The following is a 17,878-nucleotide window of genomic DNA, read 5'->3' on the forward strand; positions in this document are numbered from 1 at the left end:
ATCAAGGCGACAAGTGTACATACAGGCACAGCCCAACAGCTGTTTCAACCGATACAGGTCTTCCTCAGGGGCTATCTGAGCAGTGTCTAGCACAGGGATATAAACATAAATTGGCGCCAAAACAGCATCCAATGGGAGGAGAGGGAGGCGGGACAAGCCCTGTATTTTTTTTATTTTTTATTATGAAGATTTATTCCATATCAAGGCGACAAGTGTACATACAGGCACAGCCCGCGGCTCCCCAGCTCAGTCGTGTCATCGCCCCCGTCCGCACAGGGGACGGGGACAGTGTAGGCTGCACGGTATATAACAGCCTACACTGTCCCCGTCCCCTGTGCGGGCTCAGTGTTGTCTGTGCTGGTGTCCCCCTCCTCGCACCAGAGCAGTTGCCAGGGGCGGCGCCGGCTTTGTTTACATTAGCGATGACACGACGGAGCTGGAGAGCCGGGGGAGCCGCGGGCTGTGCCTGTATGTACACTTGTCGCCTTGATATGGAATAAATCTTCGTTTTCTCGTCTAAACCGTGAGTGCTGGCTTGTTTTGCTTTTTCCAATGAGCTGGAAAAGAGAGTGCCTTTATGTTATTTTACTGCCTTGCACCATCTATTCATTCTGTACTATGGTTTTGAGTGCTGTCATTTTTGTATGTATACAGGTTGAGTATCCCATATCCAAATATTCCGAAATATGGAATATTCCGAAATACGGACTTTTTTGAGTGAGAGTGAGATAGTGAAACCTTTGTTTTTTGATGGCTCAATGTAAACAAACTTTGTTTAATACACAAAGTTATAAAAAATATTGTATTAAATGACCTTCAGGCTGTGTGTATAAGGTGTATATGAAACATAAATGAATTGTGTGAATGTAGACACACTTTGTTTAATGCACAAAGTTATTAAAAATATTGGCTAAAATTTACTTCAGACTGTGTGTATAAGGTGTATATGAAACATAAATGCATTCTGTGCTTAGATTTAGGTCCCATCACCATGATATCTCATTATGGTATGCAATTATTCCAAAATCCGGAAAAATCCGATATCCAAAATACCTCTGGTCCCAAGCATTTTGGATAAGGGATACTCAACCTGTATGTGTGTGTGTATATATATATATATATATATATAATATATATTATATATATATATATATATATATATATATATATATATATATATAATATAAGGTTTTTTTTGGTTTTTTTTTAGAGAACCGTGTGAAATTTGCATTTAATTAGAAAAAGATAAAATTAAAATAGCTTGTGAAAAACTGAACAGAAATTAAGTTAGGAATTAGAGTAGAAAATTATATACGGTTATATTTATGAAAGTTAAGTCAGCAGTATTAAAAAACACTGATAGATTTTTTTTTTTTTTTGTGATGTCCACACAAGAGGAAATGACAACTACATGAGCATCAGAATTCTTAACACACTAAGAGGGGGGAATTAAATTATTTTTGTGCACGTGTAAGTAATGGAACATCCAAATGCGTAAAGTAGCTAAACCTGTGCAACATAATGGGGGCGCTACCGAAACGACAGTTTGGGTTCCCAAAAGTGTGACTTTGGGTGGATTTTTTGCCAACCACCTCAGGAGGTAGTGAGCTGTAATAATGGGCACACATGGGACTTACGCTCAGTGGCACAAACAATTGAATAGCTCTCGTCACTTAAGACGGGGGGTTGCGAGTTCCCACAAAGAATTGAATTCTTCCCTAAGACTGCATGAGGAAAGCTACAACTGTGGCAGTCTCTTGCAACCATCAAAGTATTACCGCAATTACTTCTAAGAGTTCTAAGACATGACAGAACTACAAGGTGCATGCTGTCACATATGTGATTTTAAACAATATATTTCAAGGGAAAATGCAATCTAAAACGTAACTTTACAAAACATTTACAAAATGTAGATTTACATTTTATTCCATAGCTTAGGTTAGTTGTTTTAGCTCTACAATATACAAACTTAATTTCGTATATATGCTGCAACACAATTATTTTTATGATCAAACGTGGTTGAAAACATAAGTTCTGTCATGAAAGCTTGAACCCAATTCCTACCTAATATTTACCTGACAAATGAGAAGCTGTATATGAGGTGGGTGCTGTTTAGACTCAATCCTCCCTTAGGAGTAGCACAGGTTTTAATAATTAGTTCACAACTGGAGCCACGTGATTTGAGTATTATGTCCTCTGGCAAAAGCACATAAAAAGTGAAGGCTGACAGAAATAAAACTCGCACAAAATAAAGATTGTATTCCACCACATAATAAAAGGCCAACAAAATAAATTAAAAGTGGAGAAACTTCTTACAGTGTTCCTGTTATACAAATTAGGTTGTAAAAAATGGCACCCAGTTTATATAATAATACGGTAAGAAGTACTTTGACACACACAAAATGCATTTCACGTGAACTATAGCATCCTAAGACTAATGTACTCATTTCAGGTTAATTTTCCAGATATTTAAGATTTTAAAAGTTGTAATTCCAACATTAAGCAGTAGTACTACATGACAACATGTCTGCAAAAGAGTAAGTCACTTACAAATAAAGGACAGACAGGCACTTTTGTTCACCAAAAACCAAGCCCACTAGAATATCTGCAACCACCTGTCTGCTCTCACAGATCATATTACATTGTTATATTTCGTGGTGAACAGTCTTTGTATTGTATTTGGTTTTGTGATTATTTGATCCCTAGTGTAAAGAAAAACAAGTGACGTGGCAGCATCGGTCCATCTCAGAACAATTTTAATAGCAGCTCATAAGTTGCATTGATTATACCCCAGGATAAAATGGACCGGTGATAGTTTAGATGGGCACCACGGAAAAGGTGTGTCAGTTTTCCATCACGTTCTGTCCAGATGGTTGTGAGCACTTTACCAAAGGACGTAAAGTCACCTCCAATTTGGGACTGCATGCGGGCTTTCACCACATTAATTGGGAAAAACATAAAACCTAACATGGCTCCAAGCAATCCCCCACAAATAAAGTCAATTATTAAGTGAGCACTGTAAGTTTTAGCTTCTGGCAAACATTGTTTGATTGGGTTGCGGAGTCCAAAGAAAAGTGCATTGCTTGGTCCATTCCGGACCAAGATAGGGACTAAGCCACGGTAGTATTCCCTAATTCCATAGGGCCGCAGAACTTTGAAAGCCTGAAAAGTATTTGTAAATCGGTCATGATGTTTGTAGTCCTGAAGCAAAGTCTGAACCCTCTCAAAAGGTGTAAGTAGAGCTTCAGTGGTTCCAGCTAGGATTGCTGCTACACTGCGTGTAACAATCTCAGGAGAATCTGTATGCCTTAGCAAGAGACTTGAGAAGTCCTCATAAAGGCCAAACATCAGAGCAAGAGTAGTAGTTTTCTGCATGAGAGGAGGCAATATTCCTCTGTAAAGGTTCCGGATCCCATCTTTCTCCAACTGTCTAATAGCATCTCTGGTTCTCAGGCCATAAAGCTGTTGCCGAAACAGCACCTTCTGAATAGGGAAGGTGATTGCAATGTTTGTGAATGCAGCACAATAGCCACAGAGATAATGCTTGCCAGCCCCAATGCTGACTTTACGATGCTTAAGGTCTTGTTTTGGTGCGGAGAGAACCAAGTCACTTTTCCTTTTCTCATGGGCTTCTGAATCCATCACAAGTTTGGGAGTGTTGGTATACGTCATATAGGAAATGTCAGCTTACCTAAAATATCAAGTGAAATGCAGAGGAATTATTAAAAAGAATTGTGTGCAATATACATTCAGTAAAGTGTTAAAATTATCGTTTGATGAGAGCAATATGAGATAACACATGGAAAAGCAAATATATTACTTTACCAAAGCAAAGCCTGCCAAAACCTGGAACTGGAGATCTGCCATTGTAGTGTCCATCACAGCAATCTGATACCTAAGCTTACACACACGATTGGTTTACTAGTCTATGCCATAATGAGGCAATGTGCCATCAGCTACTTTTTTTTTTAACACACTATAAGCACAAAGCCTATGTACACATGGGTGCAGTCCATATCACTGCTCACAGCATTATTCTTGTGCTGTAACAGCATCTACCATGAAACTTATAGCATGTGCAATCATTGTCAGGCACATATTTAAATAATGAATGAGAAGTCACCTTCATTTTTAACTGGAAAAAAATTAGTCACAATATACAAAACCACTGTAAATAAATTATGCGATAAGGAGGTCGCTGCAATGAAACGCGTCTAATATTAATCACTGTGGGCAATTTAGTTGATATCCCCATTATGCAATCTATACCCAAGATTTTATAACTAACTAAACACTTCTGAACCGCTCAAAGCAGTTTAGCTAGTGATGCATTTTAAATCACTGCAACAACAGCTGACAGAAATTTGTAACCACAGTATTAAAACCCATATAGATACTCACAGCATTAAAGTCAATAGTCATTTGTACAGCTGTTGCAATGAATATGTAAAGGTTTAGAACATAACAGCAGGGAAAAATATATTTGGAAACTAATGATTTAGTAACATGCATATATGGGGGTATATTCAATTGAAGTTGGATCAATTCCGAAATTCATTTGTCAGAATGGATCAGACTTGGGCTATTCAATGCATTATCAATTTTTTTTTTACCCCTTATTATTCCTATTACATCTGAATACATGTGGATAGACTAAACACATTAATACAAAGTAAACTCAGAGATCGATGAAAATGAAAATAAGAAAAAGTCAATATTAAGCATTAGTCCTACTTATTACTTATTCTAATTATATAAATCTGAATAGTAATACAAAATGGAAAATGCAAAAGCACTTTTCAGAGAAAACCACAACACACAAGGAGGAGTTACGCATCAGCACTGGGCATACCACTGTCATTATACATCTTGAATGAAAACATTAGTTTTTTAGTATACAGGTTGAGTATCCCTTATCCAAAATCCCACATTTTTGGGTCCCTACTGAGTTAATTATAAAAGGGATACTCAACCTGTAATAAGCCTTTTTTTTTTTTTTGCAAGTCACAGCACCGTGCCAGTAGTGACAGAATATAAAGACCACGAGTAGTTTAAAAAAACAAAAGCAAAACAAGAACAAATAAAAACAAAACATTTGGTTTTAACCAGCCAACCCTGATCCGGTACCCAGTCAAAAATACAGAATTAAAAAAAAATAAAAAATAAAAAATAAGAATTTACTTACCGATAATTCTATTTCTCGTAGTCCGTAGTGGATGCTGGGAACTCCGTAAGGACCATGGGGAATAGCGGCTCCGCAGGAGAATGGGCACAAAAGTAAAGCTTTAGGACTACCTGGTGTGCACTGGCTCCTCCCCCTATGACCCTCCTCCATGCCTCAGTTAGGATACTGTGCCCGGACGAGCGTACACAATAAGGAAGGATTCATGAATCCCGGGTAAGACTCATACCAGCCACACCAATCACACCGTACAACTTGTGATATGAACCCAGTTAACAGCATGATAACAGAGGAGCCTCTGGAAAGATGGCTCACAATAACAATAACCCGAATTAGTTAACAATAACTATGTACAAGTATTGCAGACAATCCGCACTTGGGATGGGCGCCCAGCATCCACAACGGACTACGAGAAATAGAATTATCGGTAAGTAAATTCTTATTTTCTCTGACGTCCTAGTGGATGCTGGGCACTCCATAAGGACCATGGGGATTATACCAAAGCTCCCAAACGGGCGGGAGAGTGCGGATGACTCTGCAGCACCGAATGAGAGAACTCCAGGTCCTCCTCAGCCAGGGTATCAAATTTGTAGAAGTTAGCAAACGTATTTGCCCCTGACCAAGTAGCTGCTCGGCAAAGTTGTAGAGCCGAGACCCCTCGGGCAGCCGCCCAAGAAGAGCCCACCTTCCGTGTGGAATGGGCTTTTACAGATTTTGGCTGTGGCAGGCCTGCCACAGAATATGCAAGCTGAATTGTACTACAAATCCAACGAGCAATAGTCTGCTTAGAAGCAGGAGCACCCGGCTTGTTGGGTGCATACAGAATAAACAGCGAGTCAGATTTTCTGACTCCAGCCGTCCTGGAAACATATTTTCAGGGCCCTGACTACGTCCAGTAACTTGGAGTCCTCCAAGTCCCTAGTAGCCGCAGGTACCACAATAGGCTGGTTCAGGTGAAACGCTGAAACCACCTTAGGGAGAAATTGAGGACGAGTCCTCAATTCTGCCCTGTCCGTATGAAAAATCAGGTAAGGGCTTTTACAGGATAAAGCCGCCAATTCTGACACGCGCCTGGCCGAAGCCAAGGCCAACAACATGACCACTTTCCACGTGAGATATTTTAAATCCACAGATTTAAGCGGTTCAAACCAATGTGATTTTAGGAACCCCAAAACGACATTGAGATCCCAAGGTGCCACTGGAGGCACAAAAGGAGGCTGTATATGCAGCACCCCCTTGACAAACGTCTGAACTTCAGGCACTGAAGCCAGTTCTTTCTGGAAGAAAATAGACAGGGCCGAAATCTGAACCTTTATGGATCCCAATTTGAGGCCCATAGACACTCCTGTCTGCAGGAAATGTAGGAATCGACCCAGTTGAAATTCCTCCGTAGGGGCCTTCCTGGCCTCGCACCAAGCAACGTATTTCCGCCAAATGCGGTGATAATGCTTTATGGTTACATCCTTCCTGGCTTTGATCAGGGTAGGGATGACTTCCTCCGGAATGCCTTTCTCTTACAGGATCCGGCGTTCAACCGCCATGCCGTCAAACGCAGCCGCGGTAAGTCTTGGAACAGACAGGGTCCTTGCTGGAGCAGGTCCCTTCTTAGAGGTAGAGGCCATGGGTCCTCTGTGAGCATCTCTTGAAGTTCCGGGTACCAAGTCCTTCTTGGCCAATCCGGAGCCGCGAGTATAGTTCTCACTCCTCTCCGTCTTATAATTCTCAGTACCTTGGGTATGAGAGGCAGAGGAGGGAACACATACACTGACTGGTACACCCACGGTGTTACCAGAGCGTCCACAGCTATTGCCTGAGGGTCCCTTGACCTGGCGCAATACCTGTCCAGTTTTTTGTTGAGGCGGGACGCCATCATGTCCACCTTTGGTTTTTCCCAACGGTTTACAATCATGTGGAAGACTTCTGGGTGAAGTCCCCACTCTCCCGGGTGGAGGTCGTGCCTGCTGAGGAAGTCTGCTTCCCAGTTGTCCACTCCCGGAATGAACACTGCTGACAGTGCTATCACATGATTTTCCGCCCAGCGAAGAATCCTTGCAACTTCTGCCATTGCCCTCCTGCTTCTTGTGCCGCCCTGTCTGTTTACGTGGGCGACTGCCGTGATGTTGTCCGACTGGATCAGTATCGGCAGACTTTGAAGCAGAGGTCTTGCTTGGCTTAGAGCATTGTAAATGGCTCTCAACTCCAGAATATTTATGTGAAGTGATGTCTCCAGGCTTGACCACAAGCCCTGGAAATTTCTTCCCTGTGTGACTGCTCCCCAGCCTCGCAGGCTGGCATCTGTGGTCACCAGGACCCAGTCCTGAATGCCGAATCTGCGGCCCTCGAGAAGATGAGTACTCTGCAACCACCACAGGAGAGACACCCTTGTCCTTGGAGACAGGGTTATCCGCTGATGCATCTGAAGATGCGATCCGGACCATTTGTCCAGCAGGTCCCACTGGAATGTTCTTGCGTGGAATCTGCCGAACGGGATTGCTTCGTAGGAAGCCACCATTTTTCCCAGGACCCTTGTGCATTGATGCACTGATACTTGGCCTGGTTTTAGTAGGTTTCTGACTAGCTTGGATAACTCCCTGGCTTTCTCTTCCGGGAGAAACACCTTTTTCTGGACTGTGTCCAGGATCATTCCAAGGAATAGAAGACGTGTCGTCGGGATCAGCTGCGATTTTGGGATATTGAGAATCCAACCGTGTTGCCGCAGCACTACTTGAGATGGTAGTCGGAGTAGCACTAACTGTTCCCTGGATCTTGCCCTTATCAGGAGATCGTCCAAGTAAGGGATAATCAAAACTCCTTTCTTTCGAAGGAGTATCATCATTTCGGCCATTACTTTGGTAAAGACCCGGGGCGCCGTGGACAATCCAAACGGCAGCGTCTGAAACTGATAGTGGCAGTTCTGTACCACAAACCTGAGGTACCCTTGATGAGAAGGGTAAATTGGGACATGGAGGCAAGCATCCTTGATGTCCAGAGACACCATATAATCCCCTTCTTCCAGGTTCGCGATCACTGCTCTGAGTGACTCCATCTTGAATTTGAACCTCTGTATGTAAGTGTTCAAAGATTTTAGATTTAAAATAGGTCTCACCGAGCCGTCCGGCTTCGGTACCACAAACAGTGTGGAATAATACCCCTTTCCCTGTTGCAGGAGGGGTACCTTGATTATCACCCGCTGGGAATACAGCTTGTGAATGGCTTCCAATACCGCCTCCCTGTCGGAGGGAGACGTCGGTAAAGCAGACTTTAGGAAACGGCGAGGGGGAGACGTCTCGAATTCCAATTTGTACCCCTGAGATACCACCTGAAGGATCCAGCGGTCCACTTGTGAGTGAGCCCACTGCGCGCTGAAATTCTTGAGACGGGCCCATACCGTACCAGAGTCCGCTTGTAAAGCCCCAGCGTCATGCTGAGGACTTGGCAGAAGCGGGAGAGGGCTTCTGTTCCTGGGAACTGGCTGTCTGCTGCAGCCTTTTTCCTCTTCCTCTGCCACGGGGCAGAAAAGAGGAGCCTTTTGCCCTCTTACCCTTATGGGGCCGAAAGGACTGCGCCTGATAATACGGCGTCTTCTTATGTTGAGAGGCTACCTGGGGTAAAAATGTGGATTTCCCAGCAGTCGCCGTGGCCACCAGGTCTGATAGACCTACCCCAAATAACTCCTCCCCTTTATAAGGTAATACCTTCCATATGCCTTTTGGAATCCGCATCACCTGACCACTGCCGCGTCCATAACCCCCTTCTGGCAGAAATGGACAGCGCACTTACTCTTGATGCCAGTCGGCAAATATCCCTCTGTGCATCACGCATATATAAAAATGCATCTTTTAAATGCTCTATAGTCAGTAATATACTATCCCTATCCAGGGTATCAATATTGTCAGTCAGGGAATCCGACCAAGCCACCCCAGCACTGCACATCCAGGCTGAGGCGATTGCTGGTCGCAGTATAACACCAGTATGTGTGTATATACATTTTAGGATATTCTCCTGCTTTCTGTCAGCAGGTTCCTTAAGGGCGGCCGTATCAGGAGACGGTAGTGCCACTTGTTTTGACAAGCGTGCGAGCGCTTTATCCACCCTAGGGGGTGTTTCCCAACGTGCCCTATCCTCTGGCGGGAAAGGGTATGATGCCAATAACTTTTTAGGAATTATCAGTTTTTTATCGGGGGAAACCCACGCTTCATCACACACTTCATTTAATTCATCAGATGCAGGAAAAACTACGGGTAGTTTTTTCTCACCAAACATAATACCCTTTTTAGTGGTACTTGTACTATCAGAAATGTGTAAAACATCTTTCATTGCCTCAATCATGTAACGTGTGGCCCTACTGGAAGTCACATTTGTCTCTTCACCGTCGACACTGGAGTCAGTATCCGTGTCGGCGTCTGTATCTGCCATCTGAGGTAACGGGCGTTTTAGAGCCCCTGATGGCCTTTGAGACGCCTGGACAGGCACAAGCTGAGTAGCCGGCTGTCTCATGTCATCAACTGTCTTTTGTAAAGAGCTGACACTATCACGTAAGTCCTTCCATAAGTTCATCCACTCAGGTGTCGACTCCCTAGGGGGTGACATCACCATTACCGGCAATTGCTCCGCCTCCACATAATTTTCCTCCTCATACATGTCGACACAATCGTACAGACACACAGCCCACACACAGGGAATGCTCTGATAGAGGACAGGACCCCACTAGCCCTTTGGGGAGACAGAGGGAGAGTATGCCAGCACACACCAGAGCGCATATATATATATATATATATATATATATATATATATATGGGATAACCTTATATAAGTGTTTTTCCCCTTATAGCTGCTGTTATGTTAATACTGCGCCCAATTAGTGCCCCCCTCTCTTGTTTTACCCTTTTCTGTAGTGCAGGACTGCAGGGGAGAGTCAGGGAGACGTCCTTCCAGCGGAGCTGTGAGGGAAAATGGCGCCTGTGTGCTGAGGAGATAGGCTCCGCCCCCTTCTCGGCTGACTTTTCTCCCGCTTTTTGCTGTATTCTGGCAGGGGTTAAAATACATCCATATAGCCCTGGGGGCTATATGTGAGGTATTTTCGCCAGCCAAGGTGTTTTTATTGCTGCTCAGGGCGCCCCCCCCAGCGCCCTGCACCCTCAGTGACCGGAGTGTGAAGTGTGCCTGAGGAGCAATGGCGCACAGCTGCAGTGCTGTGCGCTACCTTGGTGAAGACTGATGTCTTCTGCCGCCGATTTTCCGGACCTCTTCTTGCTTCTGGCTCTGTAAGGGGACCGGCGGCGCGGCTCTGGGACCGGACTCCGAGGCTGGGCCTGTGTTCGGTCCCTCTGGAGCTAATGGTGTCCAGTAGCCAAGAAGCCCAAGCTGGCTGCAAGCAGGCAGGTTCGCTTCTTCTCCCCTTAGTCCCTCGATGCAGTGAGCCTGTTGCCAGCATGTCTCACTGAAAATAAGAAACCTAAAAGTGAACTTTTTCTTAGAAACTCAGGAGAGTCCTAGAATGCACCCTTCTCGGCCGGGCACAAAAATCTAACTGAGGCTTGGAGGAGGGTCATAGGGGGAGGAGCCAGTGCACACCAGGTAGTCCTAAAGCTTTACTTTTGTGCCCAGTCTCCTGCGGAGCCGCTATTCCCCATGGTCCTTACGGAGTTCCCAGCATCCACTAGGACGTCAGAGAAAAAAAAGTTACACTACAAAGATATGCACTCAAGAAACAAACCACTTCCCTGCTATAAGAACTTGCAGATGTGCAAGACTTTCTCTGTTCTACTACTAAATCTGTATTTAACTATACGGGTATCATTTAACAAGTCAAATATTTGTATAATTTAGGAAACAAAGTTTTTCAGGATATATTCCTTTGGATATAGGACAAACATGTAAAAGATCATTGAAAACACAGCCACTAAATTCCATTCCCTTTTAAAATGTCACCCCACTTTTCATTAACAAGACAAGATACACTGTAGATGTAAACCTAACAGTACACTAAATGGACAGAAATACACTCCATGGCCAGAAGGATGTGGACACTCCCAAATATTATATTTCCCCATTTTATCCCATAACAATTCAAACAGGTGCATAAAATAAAGCATACAGCCATGCACACTCCATTGTCCAACATAAGCAATAGACCCCAACCCACTGAACGGATTGGGATCGATACGCAGGCGGTTGTGATGTCGGAGGTCAGAATACCGACAATGGCATGCCAATGGTGATAATTCCGACAGGGGCAAAGTAAGTATATTTACCACCCCACAATGCCCCCCTAACCCTCCCTCCCACACAGTCTAACCTTAACTGTCCCCGGTAGTGCCTAAACCCAACCCCCACCTCCCCCCTGCAGCTTACCTCTCCGGTGGCCCAGCAGTCACTCGTTCGGTATCCCGGCTGTCGGGATACCGGCGCCGAGATTGTGATCACATTCCGGATGCCGGCACCAGCATTCCGAGCAGTGTTGGGATTCTGGCATTGTTATTTCGACTGCCGGGACCCCAACCGGATCCCCACGAACAGCTTAGTGACTTTCCAAGTGACACAGTCATTTGATGTCACCTTTCCAACAAGGCTACCTACACCCTCCCGCACAGCTACCTACACCCTCCCTCCCTTCCCCGCCGCCTACCCTCCAGCGCTGCTCCCTACACCCTTCTTCACTGATCCCTACTGCAATCCCGGGATTGAGCGTTTTTCAATCCCGAATTCCGGGATTGAAAAAAACGGCCCGGGATTGGCCTCCCTAGCTGCATCAGTCACTTCCTTATCACCTCAACAGGCATTGTACTTAAAATATGTGCAAAATATTCACCACTGTTTACATTGTAAACTACAAAGTTATATTCTGTAAGACTCTATTTATATATACACACCACTTGCCTCATTTGATACCTGTAACTTTATAGTCAGAGTTATATACTCTGGAGAATACAGAGGATATTCATTCCTCCACCATGGAGGACCATAAACAACAGGAGAGTTACCACCATGTCCCTGGCCCATTCATCCACCAGTTTTACTAAAACAAAGTATTACTTTGCACTGAATTATTTGCTCTGAGACTTCACTTCAAACCTGTGCAGACGGAGAGTTGTTTCTGCACCCGGCCCCCCCAAGAGCCCTCTCTCTTTCAGGACATTTTGAACATGGTGGTCAGCATACAGTGAAGGAGGGCAGAGACGGCATACAACAGAACTGCCTGTGCCAGCACTCATTAATATCACCAAATGAGATTTGGCCAATGTATATGTTAAACAGATGCTCATAAAAATAAGATTTTACTTACCGATAAATCTATTTCTCGTAGTCCGTAGTGGATGCTGGGGACTCCGTCAGGACCATGGGGAATAGCGGCTCCGCAGGAGACAGGGCACAAAAGCAAGCTTTTAGGATCACATGGTGTGTACTGGCTCCTCCCCCCATGACCCTCCTCCAAGCCTCAGTTAGGTACTGTGCCCGGACGAGCGTACACAATAAGGAAGGATCTTGAATCCCGGGTAAGACCCAAACCAGCCACACCAATCACACCGTACAACTTGTGATCTGAACCCAGTTAACAGTATGATAACAATGAAGTAGCCTCTAAAAAAAGATGGCTCACAACAACAATAATAACCCGATTTTTGTAACAATAACTATGTACAAGTAATGCAGACAATCCGCACTTGGGATGGGCGCCCAGCATCCACTACGGACTACGAGAAATAGAATTATCGGTAAGTAAATTCTTATTTTCTCTGACGTCCTAGTGGATGCTGGGGACTCCGTCAGGACCATGGGGATTATACCAAAGCTCCCAAACGGGCGGGAGAGTGCGGATGACCCTGCAGCACCGAATGAGAGAACTCCATGTCCTCCTCAGCCAGGGTATCAAATTTGTAGAATTTAGCAAACGTGTTTGCCCCTGACCAAGTAACTGCTCGGCAAAGTTGTAAAGCCGAGACCCCTCGGGCAGTCGCCCAAGATGAGCCCCCTTCCTTTTGGAATGGGCTTTTACCGATTTTGGCTGTGGCAGGCCTGCCACAGAATGTGTAAACTGAATTGTATTACAAATCCAGCGAGCAATCGTCTGCTTAGAAGCAGGAGCACCCATCTTGTTGGGTGCATACAGGCTAAACAGCGAGTCAGATTTTCTGACTCCAGCCTTCCTGGAAACATATTTTTCAGGGCCCTGACAACGTCAAGTAACTTGGAGTCCTCCAAGTCCCTAGTACCCGCAGGTACCACAATAGGTTGGTTCATGTGAAAAACAGAAAACACCTTAAGGAGAAATTGAGGACGAGTCCTCAATTCTGCCCTGTCAGAATGAAAAATTAAGTAAGGGCTTTATATATGATAAAGCCGCCAATTTTGACACACGCCTGGCTGAAGCCAGGGCTAATAAAATATCTCACATGGAAGGTGACGATGCTAAGTCCACAGTGGTGAGTGGTTCAAACCAATGTGACTTTAGGAAACTCAAAACAACATTGAGATCCCAAGGTGCCACTGGGGCACAAAAGGAGGCTGTATATGCAGTACCCCTTTTACAAACATCTGAACGTCAGGCACTAAAGCCAGTTCTTTCTGGAAGAAATTCGACAGGGCCGAAATTTGAACCTTAATGGACCCTAATTTTAGGCCCATAGACAGTCCTGTTTTCAGGAAATGTAGGAAACGACCCAGTTGGAATTCCTCTGTAGGGGCCTTCTTGGCCTCACACCACGCAACATATCTTCGCCAAATGCGGTGAAAATGTTTTGCGGTTACATCCTTCCTGTCTTCGACCAGGGTAGGGATGACTTCATCTGGAATGCCCTTTCAGGATCCGGCGTTCAACCGCCATGCCGTCAAACGCGGCCGCGGTAAGTCTTGGAACAGACAAGGCCCCTGCTGGAGCAGGTCCTTTCTTAAAGGTAGAGGCCACGGGTCTTCCGTGAACATCTCTTGAAGTTTCGGGTACCAAGTCCTTCTTGGCCAATCCGGAACCACGAGTATCATTCTTACTCATCTCCCTCTTATGATTCTCAGTACTTTTTGTATGAGAGGCATAGGAGGGAACACATACTCTGACTGGTACATCCACAGTGTTACCAGAGCGTCCACCGCTATTGCCTGAGGGTCCCTTGACCTGGCGCAATATCTAGTTTTTTTTTCAGGCGGGACGCCATCATGTCCACCTTTGGTTTTTCACAACGGTTTACAATCATGTGGAAGACTTCCCGATGAAGTCCCCACTCTCCCGGGTGGAGGTCATGCCTGCTGAGGAAGTCCGCTTCCCAGTTTTCCACTCCCGGAATGAACACTGCTGAGAGTGTTATCACATGATTTTTCGCCCAGCGAAGAATCCTTGCAGTTTCTGCCATTTCCCTCCTGCTTCTTGTGCCGCCCTGTCTGTTTACGTGGGCGACTGCCGTGATGTTGTCCCACTGGATCAATACCGGCTGACCTTGAAGCAGAGGTCTTGCTAAGCTTAGAGCATTGTAAATTGCCCTTAGCTCCAGTATATTTATGTGGAGAGAAGTCTCCAGACTCGATCACACTCTCTGGAAATTTTTTCCTTGTGTGACTGCTCCCCAGCCACTCAGGCTGGCATCCGTGGTCACCAGGACCCAGTCCTGAATGCCGAATCTGCGGCCCTTTCATAGATGAGCACTCTGCAGCCACCGCAGAAGAAACACCCTTGTCCTTGGAGACAGGGTTATCCGCTGATGCATCTGAAGATGCGATCCGGACCATTTTTCCAGCAGATCCCACGTAAAGGTTCTTGCGTGAAATCTACCGAATGGGATCGCTTTGTAAGAAACCACCATTTTTCACAGGATCCTTGTGCAATGATGCACTGATACTTTTCCTGGTTTTAGGAGGTTCCTGACTAGCTCGGATAACTCCCTGGCTTTCTTCTCCGGGAGAAAACATCCTTTTCTGGACTGTGTCCAGAATCATCCCTAGGAACAGTAGACGTGTCGTCGGAAAAAACTGCGATTTTGGAATATTTAGAATCCACTCGTGCTGTCGTAGAACTACTTAAGATAGTGCTACTCCGACCTCCAACTGTTCTCTGGACCTTGCCCTTATCAGGAAAGCGTCCATATTTCTTTTAAGAAGAATCATCATTTCGGCCATTACCTTGGTAAAGACCCGGGGTGCCGTGGACAATCCAAACGGCAGCGTCTGAACTGATAGTGACAGTTCTGTACCACGAACCTGAGGTACCCTTGGTGAGAAGGGCAAATTTGGACATGTAGGTAAGCGTCCCTGATATCCAGTGACACCATATCGTCCCCTTCTTCCTGGTTCGCTATCACTGCTCTGAGTGACTCCATCTTGATTTGAACGCTTGTATGTAAGTGTTCAAATATTTCAGATCTCACCTAGCCGTCTGGCTTCAGTACCACAATATAGTGTGGAATAATACCCCTTCCCTTGTTGTAGAAGGGGTACTTTGATTATCACCTGCTGGGAATACAGCCTGTGAATTGTTCCCAATACTGCCTCCCTGTCGGAGGGAGACGTTGGTAAAGCAGACTTCAGGAACTTGTGAGGGGGAGACGTCTCGAATTTCCAATGTACACCTGGGATACTACGTGTAGGATCCAGGAGTCCACTTGTGAGTGAGCCCACTGCGTGCTGAAACTCTTGAGATGACCCCCTACCGCACCTGAGTCCGCTTGTACGGCCCCAGCGTCATGCTGCGGACTTGGCAGAAGCTGTGGAGGGCTTCTGTTCCTGGGAATGGGCTGCCTGCTGCAGTCTTCTTCCCTTTCCTCTACCCCTGGGCAGATATGACTGGCCCTTTTGCCCGCCTGCCCTTATGGGGACGAAAGGACTGAGACTGAAAAGACTGTGTCCTTTTCTGCTGAGATGTGACTTGGGGTAACAAAAGGTGGATTTTTCAGCTGTTGCCATGGCCACCAGGTCCGATGGACCGCCCCTTTATACGGCAATACTTCCATGTGCCGTCTGGAATCTGCATCACCTGACCACTGTCGTCTGGCAGATATGGACATCACATTTACTCTTGATGCCAGAATGCAAATATCCCTCTGCGCATCTCGCATATATAGAAATGCATCCTTAAAATGCTCTATAGTCAATAAAATCTTGTCCCTGTCAAGGGTATCAATATTTTCAGTCAGGAAATCCGACCAAGCCCCCTCAGCGCTGCACATCCAGGCTGAGGCGATTGCTGGTCGTAGTATAACACCAGTATATGTGTATATACTTTTAGGATATTTTTCAGCTTCCTATCAGCTGCCTCCTTGAGGGCTGCCGTATCTGGAGACGGTAACGCCACTTGTTTTTATAAGCGTGTGAGCGCCTTATTCACCCTAAGGTGTGTTTCCCAACTCGCCCTAACTTCTGGCGGGAAAGGGTATACCGCCAATAATTTTCTATCGGAGGAAACCCACGTATCATCACACACTTCATTTAATTTATCTGATTCAGGAAAAACTACAAGTAGTTTTTTCACACCCTACATAATACCCTTATTTGTGGTACTTGTAGTATCAGAAATATGTAACACCTCCTTCATTGCCCTTAACATGAAACGTGTGGCCCTAAAGGAAAATACGTTTGTTTCTTCACCGTCGACACTGGAGTCAGTGTCCGTGTCTGTGTCTGTGTCGACCGACTGAGGTAAATGGGCGTTTTTACAAGCCCCTGACGGTGTCTGAGACGCCTGGACCGGTACTAATTTGTTCGCCGGCCGTCTCATGTCGTCAACCCACTTGCAGCGTGTTGACATTATCACGTAATTCCATAAGTAAGCCATCCATTCCGGTGTCGACTCCCTAGAGAGTGACATCACCATTACAGGCAATTTGCTCCGCCTCCTCACCAACATTTTCCTCATACATGTCGACACACACGTACCGACATACAGCACACACATAGGGAATGCTCTGATAGAGGACAGGACCCACTAGCCCTATGGGGAGACAGAGGGAGAGTTTGCCAGCACACACCAAATTGCTATAATTATACAGGGACAACCCTTATATAAGTGTTCCTCCCATATAGCATTTAATATATATGTATATCGCCAAATCAGTGCCCCCCCTCTCTGTTTTAACCCTGTTTCTGTAGTGCAGTGCAGGGGAGAGCCTGGGAGCCTTCCCCTCAGCCTTTCTGTGAGGGAAAATGGCGCTGTGTGCTGAGGAGAATAGGCCCCGCCCCCTTTTCGGCGGGCTTCTTCTCCGGAGATTGTGAAGTCTGGCAGGGGTTAAATACATCCATATAGCCTCAAGGGCTATATGTGATGTATTTTTCGCCATACAGGTATTCTACATTGCTGCCAGGGCGCCCCCCCCCGCGCCCTGCACCCTCCGTGATCGCTGTGGGAAGTGTGCTGACAGACAATGACGCACAGCTGCAGTGCTGTGCGCTACCTGAGGAAGACTGAAAAGTCTTCTGCCGCCTGGTTCCGGACCTCTTCAATCTTCAGCATCTGCAAGGGGGTCGGCGGCGCGGCTCCGGGACGAACCCCAGGGCGAGACCTGTGTTCCGACTCCCTCTGAAGCTAATGGTGTCCAGTAGCCTAAGAATCCAATCCATCCTGCACACAGGTGAGTTGAAATTCTCTCCCCTAAGTCCCTCGATGCAGTGAGCCTGTTGCCAGCAGGACTCACTGAAAATAAAGAACCTAAAAACTTTTTCTAAGCAACTCTTTAAGAGAGCCACCTAGATTGCACCCTTCTCGGACGGGCACAAAAA

The 17,878-nt window shown here is 45.7% G+C and overlaps 1 protein-coding gene across 5 annotated transcripts in view; it reads right to left on the reverse strand.

Annotated features, from left to right (window-relative positions):
• Positions 1–1,905: 1,905 nt before the first annotated feature.
• Positions 1,906–17,878, reverse strand: part of SLC25A51 (solute carrier family 25 member 51) — a 51,908-nt gene continuing 35,935 nt past the window's right edge. For all 5 annotated transcript variants that reach the window (XM_063914256.1, XM_063914255.1, XM_063914254.1 and 2 more), the window contains exon 2: positions 1,906–3,691. In XM_063914256.1, coding sequence (XP_063770326.1) covers positions 2,746–3,672 — 927 coding nt within the window. In that variant the 5' untranslated portion in view covers positions 3,673–3,691 and the 3' untranslated portion in view covers positions 1,906–2,745. The remainder of the gene's footprint in view (positions 3,692–17,878) is intronic.

Source organism: Pseudophryne corroboree, chromosome 1 (genome assembly GCF_028390025.1).
Source record: "Pseudophryne corroboree isolate aPseCor3 chromosome 1, aPseCor3.hap2, whole genome shotgun sequence".
Classification (NCBI taxonomy): domain Eukaryota; kingdom Metazoa; phylum Chordata; class Amphibia; order Anura; family Myobatrachidae; genus Pseudophryne; species Pseudophryne corroboree.